The sequence below is a fragment of the Trachypithecus francoisi genome, unplaced genomic scaffold, assembly GCF_009764315.1.
Source record: "Trachypithecus francoisi isolate TF-2019V2 unplaced genomic scaffold, Tfra_2.0 Lachesis_group8, whole genome shotgun sequence".
Classification (NCBI taxonomy): Eukaryota; Metazoa; Chordata; class Mammalia; order Primates; family Cercopithecidae; genus Trachypithecus; species Trachypithecus francoisi.
The window spans coordinates 66,332,127-66,348,530 of NW_022681473.1; the positions used below are offsets into that span (position 1 = coordinate 66,332,127).

At 53.6% G+C, this 16,404-nt stretch overlaps 1 protein-coding gene across 8 annotated transcripts in view; it reads right to left on the bottom strand.

Annotated features, from left to right (window-relative positions):
- GDPD5 (glycerophosphodiester phosphodiesterase domain containing 5) overlaps positions 1 to 16,404 on the bottom strand; it is a 90,512-nt gene that overhangs the window by 12,927 nt on the left and 61,181 nt on the right. For all 8 annotated transcript variants that reach the window (XM_033206135.1, XM_033206128.1, XM_033206132.1 and 5 more), the window contains exons 4-9: positions 14,231 to 14,334; positions 9,478 to 9,571; positions 8,557 to 8,616; positions 2,020 to 2,118; positions 1,641 to 1,734; positions 1,105 to 1,250 (exon numbers count right to left, since the gene is read on the bottom strand). In XM_033206135.1, the coding sequence (XP_033062026.1) occupies positions 1,105 to 1,250; positions 1,641 to 1,734; positions 2,020 to 2,118; positions 8,557 to 8,616; positions 9,478 to 9,571; positions 14,231 to 14,334 (597 nt within the window). The remainder of the gene's footprint in view (positions 1 to 1,104; positions 1,251 to 1,640; positions 1,735 to 2,019; positions 2,119 to 8,556; positions 8,617 to 9,477; positions 9,572 to 14,230; positions 14,335 to 16,404) is intronic.

The following is a 16,404-nucleotide window of genomic DNA, read 5'->3' on the forward strand; positions in this document are numbered from 1 at the left end:
GATGCACAGGCAGCCTGTGGCCAAACTGGACCCCAGATCCCGATCCCCACTGGCTGCCTCTGGGAGGGGCTGGGGTCAGCACGGGAGTCTGGCTCAGGGGCTGGAGTCTTATCGAGAAAATAACACCCACCACACGCAGGGGGCCAGACTTCCAGAGTGAGTGGTAGCCTGGCAGACCCAGCACCTCCTTCTAAAGCAGTTATGTGAGGCCCCCTTACTACCCTGAGGTCCCACAACAGCCTGAAACACCGGGAAGCCAAGCCCTCAGGAAGGGCCCACACCCCCGCCCCCGCAGCAGGGTGGGAGTGGTACTGCCTCTGTTGAGAAGCCCAGGGTTCAAGGCTTTCATGGAGGAAGAGACCCTCGTCCAGAGAGATGGCTGTGCCCAAGGTAACAGCAGTGTCTACCTCTTACTTTCTGGGCGCCACATGCATATCTGGGCACTGCACACATGCTAACTCCTGCTCCTCATAGTCCCACGGCAGGTGCTCTCTCTAATCCCATGGTACAAGACGAGGGAACCAGGCACAGAGATGGAAACTGTTGGGGCTCCCACAGCTGGTGAGGGCCTGTGCCGGGATGCTAACAGGCAGCACAGCTCTGGAGCCTGCCCTCTCACCGAAGCTCTCCTGCAGGGCCATGGGGCACCCCAGTGGCAGAATGCGGCACTGACTTTGACCCCTTCCTCTCTCTCCAACTCAAGCTGGTTGAGCCGTACTCACTGTCACGGTGGGCTCTGAGCTGACTCCCAGATCTCCTGGAGGGTTCTCCTGATGCCTGGTGGCAGCCCCCAGGCCCCACACTCAGCATCCATCTCCTGGGCCTTCCTAACCTACACCTGGGTCTAGCCTGGGCCTAAAACCCTTCTGCATCTTCGCAGGGCACTTAAGACAAAAGTGAAATCTTTTTAGGAAGACGCCTTCAGGACGCTTCAAGATGTGCTTCCATCCCAGCACTCCTGGCCTTTTTACCAATCCTTCCCATGCACCTCCCCTCAAAAAGCTACAGATGGTTGCTACTGTTACATATATCAATTTCCCAAGAAGGTCTCCCCCATCGCACCCCACCCCCATGGGGCTGTTAGGACCCTGAGGTGGCACTCACCATGGGGGCCCCACGGTGGCCAATGAGGGCGGGCTTGGGGCCAAGGTCCTTCTTCTCCATGATGCAGGGAGAAGAGATGGTGAGAGGGGCCAGGTAGAGGGCGAACACCACGGTGAAGAAGGTACAGAGAATGACCACCTGGGAGGCTGCAGGTAAGGGGCTGTTAGTGCTGCCTGGTGAGCCCTGGGCAGGTTGGGGTGCAATGCTGTACCCCTCTACCCCCGACCCGTCAGGATCCAGGCACTCTTGGAGGCAGCCTTTATTCTTGCTGGGAAGGTGAACCCCGCCTCTAACTCACACAGACACACGTGCATGCAGGCAGAGAGAGACATGGAGGAGGAATACAGTGTGAGGCCGACCAAAGCTGCGACCCTCCATGGACTCTGTGGGCCACTCTGAGCCAGGATCCCCCTCACTGAGTGCAGGGACCCCACCCCATCCCCAGGCCACCCAGGGAAAGCCCAGGTCATGGCAGCGCCAGCTGGTCTTGGCACCTGCAGGGATTGGAGGGGCAGGCCCTTCACAGTTCTACTCACAGGTCCGCTCTGCGCGGGCAAACTGTCCTGCCACAATCCAGGAGAGCACGGTGACTGCTGCCAGGGCCCCCACGTGCAGGAATGGCGCTGTGCCCTGCGTGCAGGGAGAGGGAAGGGAGACCAATGACGCCCAGCTCTGCCCAGACCCTGTGTCACCAGCCTCCTACTTCTACCCATGGGCAGGCAACCATGTCTCCACCTGCTAACTGAGGACACTGGGAGCCTCAGGACCCTGGCATCCTCCCTAGTTCTGACCTGCTCTGTGACTCTGGGCCCCTCCCTGCCCCTCTTTGGGCCTTGGTCTAGAGGAAGGGAAATGACAGAAACGCTGTTGTGAGGGTCCTGGGGGAGCAGCCATCCAGGCCCCCTCCCCACTCACCTGCAGGGAGATCAGCAGCACCTCCCACTCGTCCTCCCACAGCTGGGCCACGGCCGACATGGCCACCACCGTGGACGCCAGGATGACTACCAGCCCGATCTGGAGGGGGAAGAGTCACCAGACAGAGACTCAGAGTGGGTGGGAGGGTTCCCAGTGTGTCTGAGAGAGGCACCAAAGGGAGAGACAGAGGGAGCAGGAGAGGCCGATGGAGCAGGGCAGAGCGGAGGGAAGAAAGAGACAGGCATGGGCTGCCAGGAAACCAGAGACCGGTAGACAGACACGGCAGGGAGAGACTGAGGCAGGAGGAGGCTGGCAGACCCAGCGAGAAAGGGACAGCGAGAAATGAAAGGGAGGATGGGGACAGGAGGAGGAGGGAGCTGTGAGGAGGGAGGACATTCAGTAGGGATACCTCCCTGGGCCTGGCAGGTTAGTTACACCCGCCCAGCCTCCTGTCACCTCAGCATGGCACAGCAGAGGAGGAAACCCACTTGCCAAGGCCATGCCCAGGCCTTAGGGGAAGGAGGCTGAGGACCTGGGTCCACTGCAGGAGCCTGGAGTGGGCTCCCTGGGCTGGGCTCACAGTGGCACTTCAGGCAGGGGTGGGTGGTGAACACAGCTCCACTTGCCCCATCTCCACGGTGTGCCTCTCCTGGACTCCCAGCATCCAGGTCCACCATTATGGGGGCCACCCTCCTTGCAGCCTCCAGAAGAAAGCAAAGCACAGCTCTCATGGAGGATGAGGTGGCACCTCCAAGGGACAGAGATCTCTGGGGACAGGCGAGACCTGAAATCTTCAACCATGTGAAGCTCAGCAGAGGTTTTCGGCTCCTCGGCCCCCAGCCCCTTGCCCCTGGCCGTGGATCTCACTCCACCCACCACCCTCCCCACCCCCAGGCCTGTCTCTCTAAAGCCCAGGTTGTGGCTCTCCTCCAAAGCCTCCCGCAGCTCCCAGTCTCTGGAAGGGTCAAAGTCGCCACCTCTGTCTCCCTGGTTTCTCTAGACTCCTCTCCCACCTCCCTCCAAAGGCCTGTCCTCCCACAGCACTGCCAGCTGCCCTGCCTCCCTGGAGCCATTCTCGCTGCTGGCAGGGCCCTCACTCCCTTTCTCCCGAGGCAACTTTTCCCAGAGGCAGTAGCGGCCAAGAACCCTCTGACGCTGAGCAGGGACAGTGGCATTTCTAGACTATGAGCGTGGGGCGGTGGCCAGCATCTCCGCTCCCTGCCCAGGGACCTTCAGTCGCTGGCGGGGAAGGCTGAATCTCGCCTGGATGAAGTTTCCCTTTGGGGGCTTTTCATTACAGCCCATCAGCCTGGAAACGAATGTTCCCCCACAAGACGCGAGTGAGGCCGAGACAGGTGAGCAGCTGGAGGGGCTGTGACATGCGCGCTCAGGGCTCAGGGCGGGAAGAGGCACAAGCGTGCCTGGGCCTGTGGGGGTGCTTCGCGTGGTCCCCAGGTTGGTTCAGCGGAGGTATGGGCATCCTCATCTCACACACGGGAAGCGAGGTTCGGGGAGCGGAACAGCTGGCTGGGTCACGGAGCCTCGAAGGGGCAGAACCAGAAGCGAACACCTTCTGCCCATCTCAGGGGGTGAGGAGGTGTGTGCTTTCTCTGACAGCACGCTGGGCTGTGCAGTCTCAGGGAGGTCCAGCCGCGCCTCAGAACCCCTGAGAACCCCGCCCTCGGCACTCAGGCCCCTCCTCCCGGCTGACCCCGGCGCGCAGCTGCCCCCTTGTGGCCATCGTGGGAGGAGGCCCTGCACACAGTGAGTTAAGGGTGGTTTCTGGGAGCGTCTCATCACAATACCTAACTGTTAATGGAAATGACTTGCAATAAAACTGATTCCCCAAACCCTAATACAACTAAAAATGTTATTATCTCTGGGTTCCACAGTTGCTTTGGCGGTAATCATCACGCTCAGCAACATCACTGCATGTTCAGTGTCTGTGGGACTCCCCCTACCTTGCATCATTAAGTCACAGCAATAGCACTGACACCCAACAACGCAACCACCATCGCTCCTGAAATCTGACTGAGAAGGATGAATCCCACCCTAAAGGCCTAGAGACAGACCACCGTCCTCCTCTGAGAAAGTGGCCTTGAGTTCTCTGTCCTTGTGGGACTGTGGCTTGTAATGGCAATGATGGGAACAGGGGATACAATAGAGTCTTTCATTCACTTGATGAGTCTGGCCAGGGTGCTGGGACCTGAGAGAAGGTGGAATCCTGCCTTGCAGAGGTGCAACGGCTGGCCTCTTAGGGGTATCTGACCTCTGGGATTTGCAGTCCAAATTGCAGACAGTTGGCCCAGGGTTAAGAGCCTCACTTGAGTCACAGTCTTCATTCAAATCCTGGCTCTGCTACCTACTGGGGATCTTTCCACATCCTCTCCAGGAACCTTTCCAGAGCTGTGAAACAGGGATAGTGAGTACCTACGTGCAAGGTGGTTGGGGAAGATCAATGAGGAAATGCAAGTGAAATGCTTAGTACAATGGCTGGTCAGAAGAAAATGCTTACTAAGTATCAGTGGTATCATTTAAAAAAGTGAGCATGATATCATGGGAAAAGGGTTATCGTAAGGAGTGAAATGATTGTGATTTTCTGAGTGAAAGGTGCCCGACACATGTGGTCAGCACCCGATAAATGATGGTTACTGCTGTTATGGTGAACACAGTGCCTGGCACACACAGGAGGCGCTCAGTGAATGTGCCTTCCTTAAGCCGCTGGTGGAGGGACAGAGGCTGGACACCAGGAGAAACCATAAAGCTGGGGCCAGTGCATGGAGAGAAGTCTGAATTCACCAGGAGAGGTGATGAAGTAGACACAGCAGATGGCAGGTAGAGGCTGATGGAGGCTTGGTAGGAGGCAGAAGCCCCAGCCCCAGCCCAGCTAGTAACTTGCCTTGGGGCCGTGTGGTACCCAGTGCTCCTCTCTGGGGTTCAGGTTGGGTCCCTGACAGACACCTCCTCTGTGCAGGTCCTGGGTTGGGGGCTGTTGCCACTGAGGCAGGGGAGTCAGGCGAGGACACAAGAGCAGTGCAGTGTGCTCAGGGCAGGCTGGGGAGGTGTGAGCTGTAACCAAAGCACCTCATAGAGGGTGGTAGGTGGGACAGGAAGCGGGGCATCTCAGTGAAAGGGCCTCTTGTTTACTGTAAAGCTCCCAAGAATCCTTCAGCCTGCTCCCTCACCTCCTGGGTACATCAATTTCTCTTGAACACTCACCTGGGAGAGATTTCTGGGAAACAGGAGATTTTGGCAGATTGGGGAGGAGGAGGGAGGAGATCTGGTCCCCATATGGGCACCAGATCTACTCAGCACCCAGCCTGCTGTGAATGGCTCCCTCTTACCCTGTCCTGAGCATCTCTGTCCTCCCCTCCTCAGGACCCAGGGGAACCAGACTCTCAAAATAAAGTTCATGATTAAAACATACTATAAAACTGTGGTCTTTAGAGTGCTGTGATACTGATATAAGACCAGATAGATAAATGAAAATAAGCAAAAAGTTCAGAAATAGATCTGAATACATAAAGAAAATTTAGTATATGATAAAAATAGCATCTCAAATGAGTAAAGGACAAATTCTCAGTAGAGAGAGTTGGGAACATTGGGAAGCCATCTAAAAAGAACAGAGTAAGATCACACTATACCCCAAAATAGCTTCCAAAAAGAGAAAAAATTAAATGTTAAAAACGTGGAGATATATAATTACCAAGTGACACCATAGAGAAATTTTTATAATCTTGGAGTGGGAAAGACCTTTCTGAGTCTGACACAAAACCAAGGAGTTATCAAGAGATGACAGATTCAAGTACGTAACAATTAAAAAAATATATACTGCCATGGTAAAAACACAATGAACAAAGTCAAAGGATGAATGACAAACTAGGAAGAATTATTTGCAGTTTGTTAGCCAAATGGCTAATTTCCCACATCTATAAAGTGTTCCTGCAAATGAATAAGCAAAAAGCAATGGCAAAAATGGCAAAAGATATGAAGAGACAGTTTTATAGAAAAGAAAACACAAGTTACTCAAACCAAACATGTGAAAAATGTGAATGAATCTAACTCACCCGAAGGGAAATGCAAATGAAAACTACAGCAAGATACCATTTTTCACCCATCAGGCTGACAAAAGCCAATAAATCAGCTGATGCTTTATGGGCAAGGGTATTTTTATAGAACAACCATCCATTGCTAAGAGAGCATGAATCGGTGGCACTTGGCAAGGAGGCCATTTGGCAAGATCAAAATAATGAAAGTACACATTCTTCACCCAGAAATTCCTCTCCCAGGTCACCGCCACATCGTCCTGGCAAAAGACAGAAAGCAGCTAGGATGTTGATCTGATCTATCAACAGGGAACTGGCTAGATGCCTAGGGAATCAGGGAATATCCAGACCAGGGAGCAGGAGAAAGGGATAGACACCAACAGGGATGCTTTAACGCAGTGAAGAACAAGCTCCAAGAATTCTGTTAAGGTGCAGAACAGAGGGTGGAGTAGGCGACTGTTTGTGTTTAAAGAAAAAAGAAATGCATATGTACATGTGCATGTGCTTACAATCTGTCTGGAAAGATAGTGAGGAGACTTTCTTTGCATACTTTTTTGTGCTTTCTGTATTTTGAATCATGTCGATGTATTACATGGTCAAAAATTAATTAAAACAAAACAAGCAAAAAAGAATAAATTGTCCTTAGAATTTTAGAATCAAATCACAGAATCTTGGAAACAGAAGAGAATTTCCAGGCCCTGCTGGAACACTCTGAGCTCTGGGGGACTCCCTCCTGGTGGGGTGGGCCCAGCTCTGGGTCAGCTCCACCTGGAAGGACCCTGCTCGTGCTGCGATCTCACAGAGGGGCAGAGGGCAGAGGAAGGCACCCTGGCAGCTGGCACCAGCATGGACAGTGGGATCTGCTTCCTTACATTGATCTGCCAGCTCCAGCTGGCTCAGCGGCTCCATAGGTCTCTCCACTAGGATCAAGCAGGTCTGACCTTACCTGCTGAGAGCCAGGCATGGCCCCAGAAGGTGACCACAGCATGTGCCAGCTGCACCTAGGGTGCCAGCTGGTGCAGTTCTTTCAAATGCCAGCTTTGTGGCCAGGAGAAGAAAGTCCCTCACGAGGGGACGGTGGAAGCCCAGAGGAGGCCTGTGAGTAGAGTGAGGGGCAGGAGGAAGGTGGAGGGACCAGGGGCTGCTCACGGCTCCTACCACTCTAAGACTGCAGTCTCTGGGGTCTGACTCCCAAGCTCCAGGCCTGTGTAACAAACCAACCTCAGTGCCTCCCTGGATGCTCACAGGCACATCCCACTCCACACAGCCCAACCCAGGCTCATGCCATCCCCTCTTCCTTTCCTGTTCCACATCTGTCTTCCAGCTAGAAGTGAGCCCCTACCCTTGGAGTCACTCTGGCCCCATCTCATGGGCTCATGGTAGTTTCTGAACATTTCTGCCCTTTCCTAAATGGCAGGCCCACAGGGAGCCAGGCTCTGGGGAAAGGGAGATGATCCACATGTTCCTGAGAGGGAGGGGCTCTGCCTTGTTAAGCTGGGTACCGCTGTGTGCCCACCAGGGCCTCAAGAAGGCCAGGCATCAGAAAAACACTTCGGCACTATGCCTGCAACGGACGTAAGGCAGAGAGTTAAGGCTCCAGAATTGTGTGAAGCCTGTCTGCTTTGGGCCCAGCCCTGAGGGGGTTACTGGGAACAGGGAGATGGAGGTTAACTCTGGCCTGCAAGGAGCACCTCGACTGGATGGGTCGGGGTCAGGAGGCAGACGGATACTAAAAACACAAAAACACAGCTCTTCAGACATGTAGCAGTGGGGGCTGCAGGGGCTGAGGAAGTCCCAGGAGAGAAGCCTGTGTATGTGGGGGAGGTACTGAGGAAGGGGTCCGAGAGAGAAAGGGAGGACAAGAGCAAAGTGCTAAACAGGGGAAGGAGGCAGACTTGCTGGGAGAGCACGGGATGTCTCATGTAGCAGAAGCTGAGGGTGACTGTCCCATGACGGGTTGGGAGATGAGCAGGGGCCAGATCATGCCAGGTAGGGAAATTTGGGTCATCCTGGGAGTGGTGAAAAGGCTTTAAGTTGGGGAATGCCATCGCCAGATCACAGTTTTCAAAAGAGCTCACCAAAGAAGGAAGAGGCAGGTGAGACCCGAGGCAGGGCCCCCAGAGGGTGGGTGCCACGGTATGAGCTGTGGAGCTCTGCTGGTTAATCGCATGACTACGGGACCAGGAACCTGGATCTTCCATGTTTAAACTGGGAACCTTGGGCAAGTTACTTAACCTCTTTGTACTTCAGTTTCCCCAACCACAAAATGGAACGATAGCAGTACCTACATCACAAGGTTGCTGTGAGCGTTAAGTGAGTGAAGACGGGTGAGGTGAGAAACGTGCTTGGCACATAGTGAGTACTCAGTATTAGCTATGAGAACAATTCTAACGGTGATCCAGGGTAGGGATACGGTGGCCGGCCCTTCCTCTGTTGCTGCCACCTCCAACTTCCCCTGCCCTCTCCCTGCCCTGGCCGAGGCGGCCCTTACCTTGTGCAGCCAGTGCAGGTTCATCTGCTGCCCCACGGCAATGTGACATAGTGCCAGGACCTGAGGAGGGGCCCACAGGGTGATTGTCAGACCCATGTGAGCGGGAAGGCTTTGCCAGTTTCTCAGACACCCTGCTCCCCACTGGTGCTCTGGGTCTGACCCTGGGCAGAGGCAGCAAACCTCCCTCCAGGCGATGGGAATGCCCTGCCCTCCCCAGCCCAGCCCAGACTAGCCAGCCTGAGCCTGGCCTCCTCCCAGATGATTCCAGGCCTCTAGGTTCTTCCTTTGTGGGATTCCCCATTAAGAGGTCACTGGGAGCTGCTGTACTTGGACTACGCAACTTCATTCATCAAACATTTTAGGAGTTCCAGTCCCTGGGATTCTGAAACAGACTTGAGCCTGTCCCCAAGGAGCCCCCAGTCCAGCATAGGGGATCCATCTGCATCTCAGTGAGTGGAATATTGGGAGCAAGAATCCAAAGCAGAGGCTCCTGTAAGAGGAAGCCTGCAGTGGGCCCTCTTAGCCAGGACAGCTCTCACTGGGTCCAGGGCAAACATTCCAGGAAGGGGCAAAAGCAAGAGGACTTCCTCCCCTGGGGGACCCAGGCCTCAGAGGTGCAGCAGCCCTAGAGGCCCTGGGCAAAATCTGAATTCATGTGCCATATGTAGCCAACTTCCTACTAGTGACATGAAATAGCTTCTGATTAGTTGCTATTGTAAATTAACATAAAAATAAAAATTTTATACATATCTTTCTGTATTTTTGATTACTTCCTTAGGATAGATTCTTATAAATACAACATTCCTACAAACACAGCTTTTCCCTTTATACTAGGGTGGCGCCCTCCATCAGCCTAGCACAGGCCCAGTCTCCCTTTCCCTGGGAACAGGGCCACCTGCCCTCCAAAACAGCCCCACGTACCAGGAGGCCAGCGATGTACGCAAAGGCAGCAGCTGTGGTCACAAGGATGGGCACAGGCCAGTCGCTCCAGTAGCCCATGCGGTTGTAGAGGTACCTGCCAGGAGGAGAGGGGGCAGAGGTCAGACCTCCACCAGGCCACTGCCTGGCCCAGGAATCAAGATGATCTGAGCCTCCACACAGACCACAGGCTGGGCTCAATGACCAGGCCCTGCCCACCCAGCAATGAGACTCAGCATTTGCCTGATGCTGTACTATGCCTGCTCATGGCAGCCACCCGGGGACCAAGAAACGTAAAGGAGAAAAGAATGCCCCATAATCCTATTGGCCAGAAGTAATCATTCCCAAGGCTGTGCTGGATCTTCCTCCTGTGGGTTCCGCCGCCCCTGTGCCTATATGTTTGTATCAACAGCAAAGCCAGGACCCCATTGCACAAAGCAACACAGTCAGGAGCACGGGCTTTGAAGTGAGGCCCACAGGCTGGATTCAAATCCCCTCTCTTCTCTGCTTTTCACTGTCTTGTAGGACCTTGTGGAGCACAGGCTTCACTGATTCTAAGATGCCATCAATTGTGACTGTCCTCTCAACTTCAATGTTAAAATGTGAAAATTGGGGGTCTTAGAACTGACCGAATGTAATACTTGACTTCTCTGAGACTTAGTTTCCTCAACTATAGGATGGGGGATAAGAAAGTGCCTTTCATGGGGTCTCATGAGGATAAAGTGAGGTGAGATGCATGGTAAGTACTCAGTAAACTCTCTTGGTTTTTGTTTGTTTGTTTGAGACAGGGTCTCTGTCACTGAGGCTGGAACACAGGGATGCGGACATGGCTCACTGAAGCTTTGACCTCCTGGGCTCAAGCAATCCTCCTACCTCAGCTGGAACCACAGGCACCCACCACCACATCTGGCTAGTTTTTTTTTTTTTTTTTGTATTTTTTGTTGAGGCAGGGTCTTGCCATGTTGCCCAGGCTGATCTCAAACTCCTGAGCTCAAGTGATCCTCTTACCTCAGCCTCTCAAAGTGCTGGGATTATAGGTGTGAGACACCACACCTGGCCAACTGTCTTCTCAACACAAGCATTTACTTATGCCAGTAAAAATCCTGAGAAAATGTGATTTTTAAAACGGTCACATGGCTTTCCACTGAATTAATGTACCATATGTAGCCAGCTTCCTACTAGTGGCATGAAATAGTTTCTAATTCTTCACTATTATAAATTAACATAAAAATGAAATTTTTATACATATCTTTCTGTATTTTTGATTACTTCCTGAGGATAGAGTCCTACAGATACAATTATAGGGTCAAAGAGAATGAATTTTTTTTTTTTGAGACAGGGTCTTGCTATGTTGCCCAGGGTGAACTTGAATTCCTGGGCTCAAGCGATCCTCCTGTCTCAGCCTCCCTGGTGCCTGGGACTATAGGCATACAACACTGTGCCTGGTGGGAATGAACTTTTTAAGGGGTCTGATAGATAGTGCTTAGATGCTCTCCAGAAAGAATGAACTACCTACATCCTCCTTGTACAAAGGGGGAAACTGAGGCTCAAAAGAGGCAGCAATTTGTTCAAGGTCATTAGAAAATCCGAGTCAGCACCAGGCAGCTTCAGCCTGCTGTCATCTGGGACCTTGCCAGAGAGCTGGGAAGGGACACCAGGAAGACCCCATGGGGCATTTGCCCTCCCTGGCCCTCATTCTCAGAGTCCAGGGGAAAATCTACTGCCTGGCAGATCACTGAATGCACTCACCTTACCATACAGTTGGGAAACTGAGGCCTGAAGAGGGGCAAGACTTGCTCCTGATAACTATTCCTGAAAGATGTTCTGGTCCCATTTGTCTCTCAAGTGTGACCACTTTTGGCAGGGAGGTCCTTCAGGACAGCAACAGCCCAGACAGCCCTCCCTGGCCTTCCTGTCTAGTGCTGATCCCCGGCTGTCACTCACACCACCCTCTTACTATATGAGTTGAATTATTCTCAGTTTTTTTTTTTTTTTTTTTTTTTTTTTGAGACAGGAGTATCACTCTGTTGCCCAGCCTGGAGTGCAGTGGTCTCCCAGCTATAGATGTGGTCTCCCAGGAAGCAGCTCTCATGTTTAGGTAGAGCTTTGAGTCCTCTCATGTTCATCATCTCAGTTCATCCTCAGAGAGATCTGATGAGGTCAGAGTTACTCCCATTTTACAGAATGGGGTAAAATGCGATTTCAGCTCACTGCACTGCAACCTCCAACTCCCAGGCCCAAGCAATCCTCCCACCTCAGCCTCCCGAGTAGCTGGGACCACAGGCATATGCCACCACACCTGGCTAATTTTTTGTAGTTTTTGTAGAGGTGGGGTTTTTTCATGTTGCCCAGGCTGATCTTGAACACCTTGGACTCATGCGATCTGCCTGCCAGGCCTCCCAACATGCTGAGATTACAGGCATGAGTCATTGTGCCTGGTTCCCAGAGACTCCTGAGACCATCAGGACTGGGCCAGGGCATCCTGAACCCCAGCACTGACTCCAAGAAACTGAGGTGACAGGCTGAAGGAGCCGCAGGTCTCCAGGCATCCCTAAGTGCCAGGCAGGCCTCCCCTTGCCACCTCTCCGACAGGGCAGGAACCCATCCTCCGCCTAAATCTCCCAGTGACAGGGAGTTCACTTTCTGGGTAGAGTGGGTGGCTCCATGGACATGATACAGTCAGGCAGGCTGAAGTCCCTATCCCAGATCTGTCTGCTTCTTGCTGTGTGACATTGGAAAGGCTACTTAACCTCTCTAAGCCTTAGTCTCTTCAGTCTCTCCTCAATTCATGTTTTTGGCACTAACTGGTTGTGTGGCCATGAATGAGTCTTGCCCCTCTCTGGGCCTCCATTTCCCCATCTGTACATGATGGGGGTAGACTTGATGATCTTCTAGGCAGCAGACTTCCAGTTTGGAAGAACTGTCCAGGTCTGCAGTTGAGGCCCAATAGGGAACGTTCCCATTTACTCATGATGGTGCCCATGCTTTGGACATCTGCAAAGATGAATAATTGATTTATGGCATTTAATAAAGGCCAGAGGCCACCTCTGGGACTCTGCCGGGGCTCCGGCTCATCTTGCTTGGCTGCCGCAGAGCAGGGGTGGGACCGTAGCATATTCTTGATTATGTTCATTAATAACAGAGGCACAGCCTGGTGCCATGCGGGGAAAAGTGGATACCCAGCTCCATGAACAGAGTCCCAGAATCATCACAGAATCCTAAACCACAGGCTGTCAGAAGCCCAAGGTCCTGAAAATCCCAAATACTAACATCATGCTGCCTCCCAGCTAGAGATATGGTCTCCCAGGAAGCAGCCCTCATGTTTAGGTAGAGCTTTGAGCCCTGTTGTGTCCATCATCTCAGTTCATCCTCAGAAAGACCTGATGAGGTCGGAGTTTACCCATTTACAGAAGGAGAGGCTCAGAGAGCACCAGAGACTTGCTCACGGCCACGCTGACCTGAACATCTGATCAAAAGGAAGGAACAGGCCAGGTGAGGTGGCTCACACCTGTAATCCCAGCACTTTGAAAGGCCGAGGCAGGTGGATCACGAGGTCAGGAGATTGAGACCATCCTGGCTAACACGGTGAACCCCATCTCTACTAAAAATACAAAAACTTAGCTGGGCGTGGTGGCGGGCACCTGTAGTCCCAGCAACTCGGGAGGCTGAGGTAGGAGAATGGCATGAACCCGGAAGGCGGAGCTTTGTGCCACTACACTCCAGCCTGGGCAACAGAGCAAGACTCCGTCTCAAAAAAAAAGGAAGGAACAGCAATGGATGGGGAGTGAGGAGCCAGGCTTCCAAGCCCCAGCTCTGTCCCCAACTGGCTGTGTGACCTGGGCCTGTTTCCTTATCTGTCAATGGAACCCTGGGTCCTTGCCCTCCTCCCATGACCTCCCACAGCTTAACAAAAGGCAGGTGATGGAATGGGGAAGAGGAAAAAAACAGGTGCCCCTCCTGTACCCAGGTAAGTGGCTCAGACAGCCCTGCCTTTGGATCTGAGGTACCCACAAAGGACCTTGAGCTGTCCCCAAGCTCATCTGCCAGCCCCGCCCAGGGCCTAGCTAAGGGAGTTAGGCCTAGGATCCGGGGCTATCTCCTCTGCAGAGACCTCTGAGCTGTAGATTTCTTGTCTACAAGGGGGGTGACCAGAGGCCCCAGCCCCAGCTGAGCCCTGGCCCAGCCTTATGTCCCTATTTTCCATGGTCACAGCACCAGGAAGGAGTGTCCTGTGTCTCCCTGGTGGGCTTTGGCTCCTGTAAGCCTTTGTTCTTTTAGGCTCCCCTCCACCTCTTCAGGAGGCCAGGAATGCAGGCTGAGTCATCAATGCAAGCACCAAGGGTCTCTAAGACCAGCGGCTAAAGTTCCCCAGGTTTCAATCCCAGCCATTCTTTAAGGCCCAGTTCCCATGCCTCTTCCTCCAGGAAGCCTTCCCTAAATTCCCAGTGGGACTCCCCTCAGGGCATGGATCTCTCTTTGTGTCCTCCTCTTCTTTCTTGCCAGTCTGTGATACAATCCCCACCCACACCTCAGGCACTTCCCACTACAGTCCCACACCAGCCTCCTCACCAAAGCCCTGGAGGCGGGCAGGACAGAGGCTCCCAGGGAGTAGGCCCTGCCCAGGGCCACACAGAGAGCTGGTGGCAGAGCTCAGAGGGCCAACCTGGGAGACAGGCTCTAACTCCAGCCCCCAGGTCCCAGCTACTGGATACCTGGCTCCAGGCCCCTTCCTCCCCCGCCCACTGCCCCCACTCACCAGTTGAATTCATCATAGTCATTGTGGACTTCCCACCAGAAGTAGAGCCAGGTGAGCGTGAGGCCGAAGGTGAAGGTGAGGAGCAGGAACCAGAGGCGCTCCCACTGGAAGAGCAGAGGAGGAGGGGGTTAAGCGGGTCAGGGGCCAGCCCCTTAGGCTGCCTCCCAACAGAATGTGTCCCCCTCCCTCCCACTTTGTAGCCAAATCTGCCAGGCAGGAATTCCTGCCCTCTTTACCTTGGGAGAAACTGAGGTTCAGAGAGGGGAAGTGACCTGTCCACCATCACCAAGCCCAAAGTCACAGAGTGGTGGAGAGCCAGGGGCAGTCAGGGCCTCCCCGCCGGGGCTGTGCTTTTTTCACTGTGGCCTGCAGCCTTTCCATCATGTACTGCTCTCCCTATTCTGGGGATGGCTCCCTTGGTGTGGGCACAGTGATCGGCGGTCTGTGAAGTCACATCCCTCACACACATGCCTACAAAGAAGGCACTGTTCTTCTCCACCTCCACCCCCTGCTACCGAGAAAAACACTGAGGCCCAGAGAGGCCAAGTGACTTGCCCAGGTCACACAGCAAGTTAGCAGAGGATTAAGGACCAGCACCCTGGTCTCTGGACTGGAAGAAGTACAGAAGTGCTGTGTTCTGCTGCCTCCACTGGGCCAGATACCCCTGTCTCCAGCCAGGTGGAAGTGGGGTGGCGGGGGACACTGACACCACCACTGCTGTTTCCTGAGGGGCCAGCTCAGGCGTCTGCAGGCACTTCCTCCTGGACCTCTGGTTTCTCCCTGCTTTCATCTGTCCCCTTATCTTGGAAGCACAAAAAGCTTGGAATATCCTGCATCCCAGGAAACTGCTGAGATCATCAGAACAAGTCAACAGCCCTTGAGGAGAGGTCAATGTGAGGAAGAACCAAGACTACCTTTCCCTTGAGGGTGTAGTCACGGAGGCAGCCCTACCTCTGGGCTCCCTGCTATATTTCTAAACCATCCCAGTTTAACCTCCTCATGGCTCCTTACTGATACCCGACCTGGAGTGTGGCCCCCTGATCTCTCCAGCTTCGATGTCCACAACCAGTTCCTGCAACCTGGAGGGCCACTGTCTGTGGGCTTGTTCCCTGAACATTCCCACTCACCTTTCAAGTCAGCTCAAATATCACTGCCTCTGTGAAGCCTTCCTGGATCCACCCTGCCACCCTCGTGCCTGCTGCACTCCTCCCGCAGCATCAGCATCCCTCTGTCTAAACTCACGCTCTGCACACCATGACCTGCTCACTGTGTCCACCAGACAAGTGTGGGTTCTGCAAGGATGGAGACTGAGCCGACTTCCACTCCACTAGTATTTTATGACCACATGCAGGATTGGGCAGGAAGGAGGGAAAGTCCTCTCACTGTCCAGAATCCCTCCATCCCCACACCATGCAGATACCATCAGTCTACCAGGGAACCTCAGATCCCTGTCACCACTTACAAGCTATGTAACCTTGGGCAAAGTACTCATCCTTTCTGTAACTCAGTTTTCACCTCTGTGAAATGAGGGCAATACTAGTACTTACGCCATGGGATTGATGGAGAATTAAATGAGATAATACAAGTCAGGTGGCTTGGCAAGCACTCAGCACACTACCAGCGTATCTGTGACATCCTCTGCTTCTCCAGAATGTAGGAAAGGCCTTCACACCCTAATGGTCCATGACTCCATACCCACTAAGGGCCTGCTCCATGCCTGACCTTCGGCAAGAGGGCTGGTGCCTGGGTGACCCTCCTGCCCAGGTGGGTCACTCCAGTTGGGCGACTTGTGCTTGGGTGAGCAGCTGCCACCACTCCTTGTCATGCGCAGAGCCAGACTGCCTTGCTTAGACTCACTTTGTACAGAAACAGAGATGCAAAGGTGACGACACCCTGAGGCCCAGTATTTCTAGCAGGTTTAGGTTTGGGGAGGTGGCCTCTCAGAGAGTAGGCCACTTGTGTCTGCCCCAGCTGGATACAGAATGGCAGGAGCTCCAGTTCCAGGCACAGCAAAACCCAGCCTTGGTCAAGAATAGGGAAACCCTGGCTAGGAGCAGGGCAGGACTTGTGCCCTTCTAGACCAGTCGAACCGTAGGAGCCACCACCCAGAGAATGACTGAGTCCCTAGACTCAGTCCTGCCTCCCATGGAGGCAGTCTGGGTCTGCACATGACC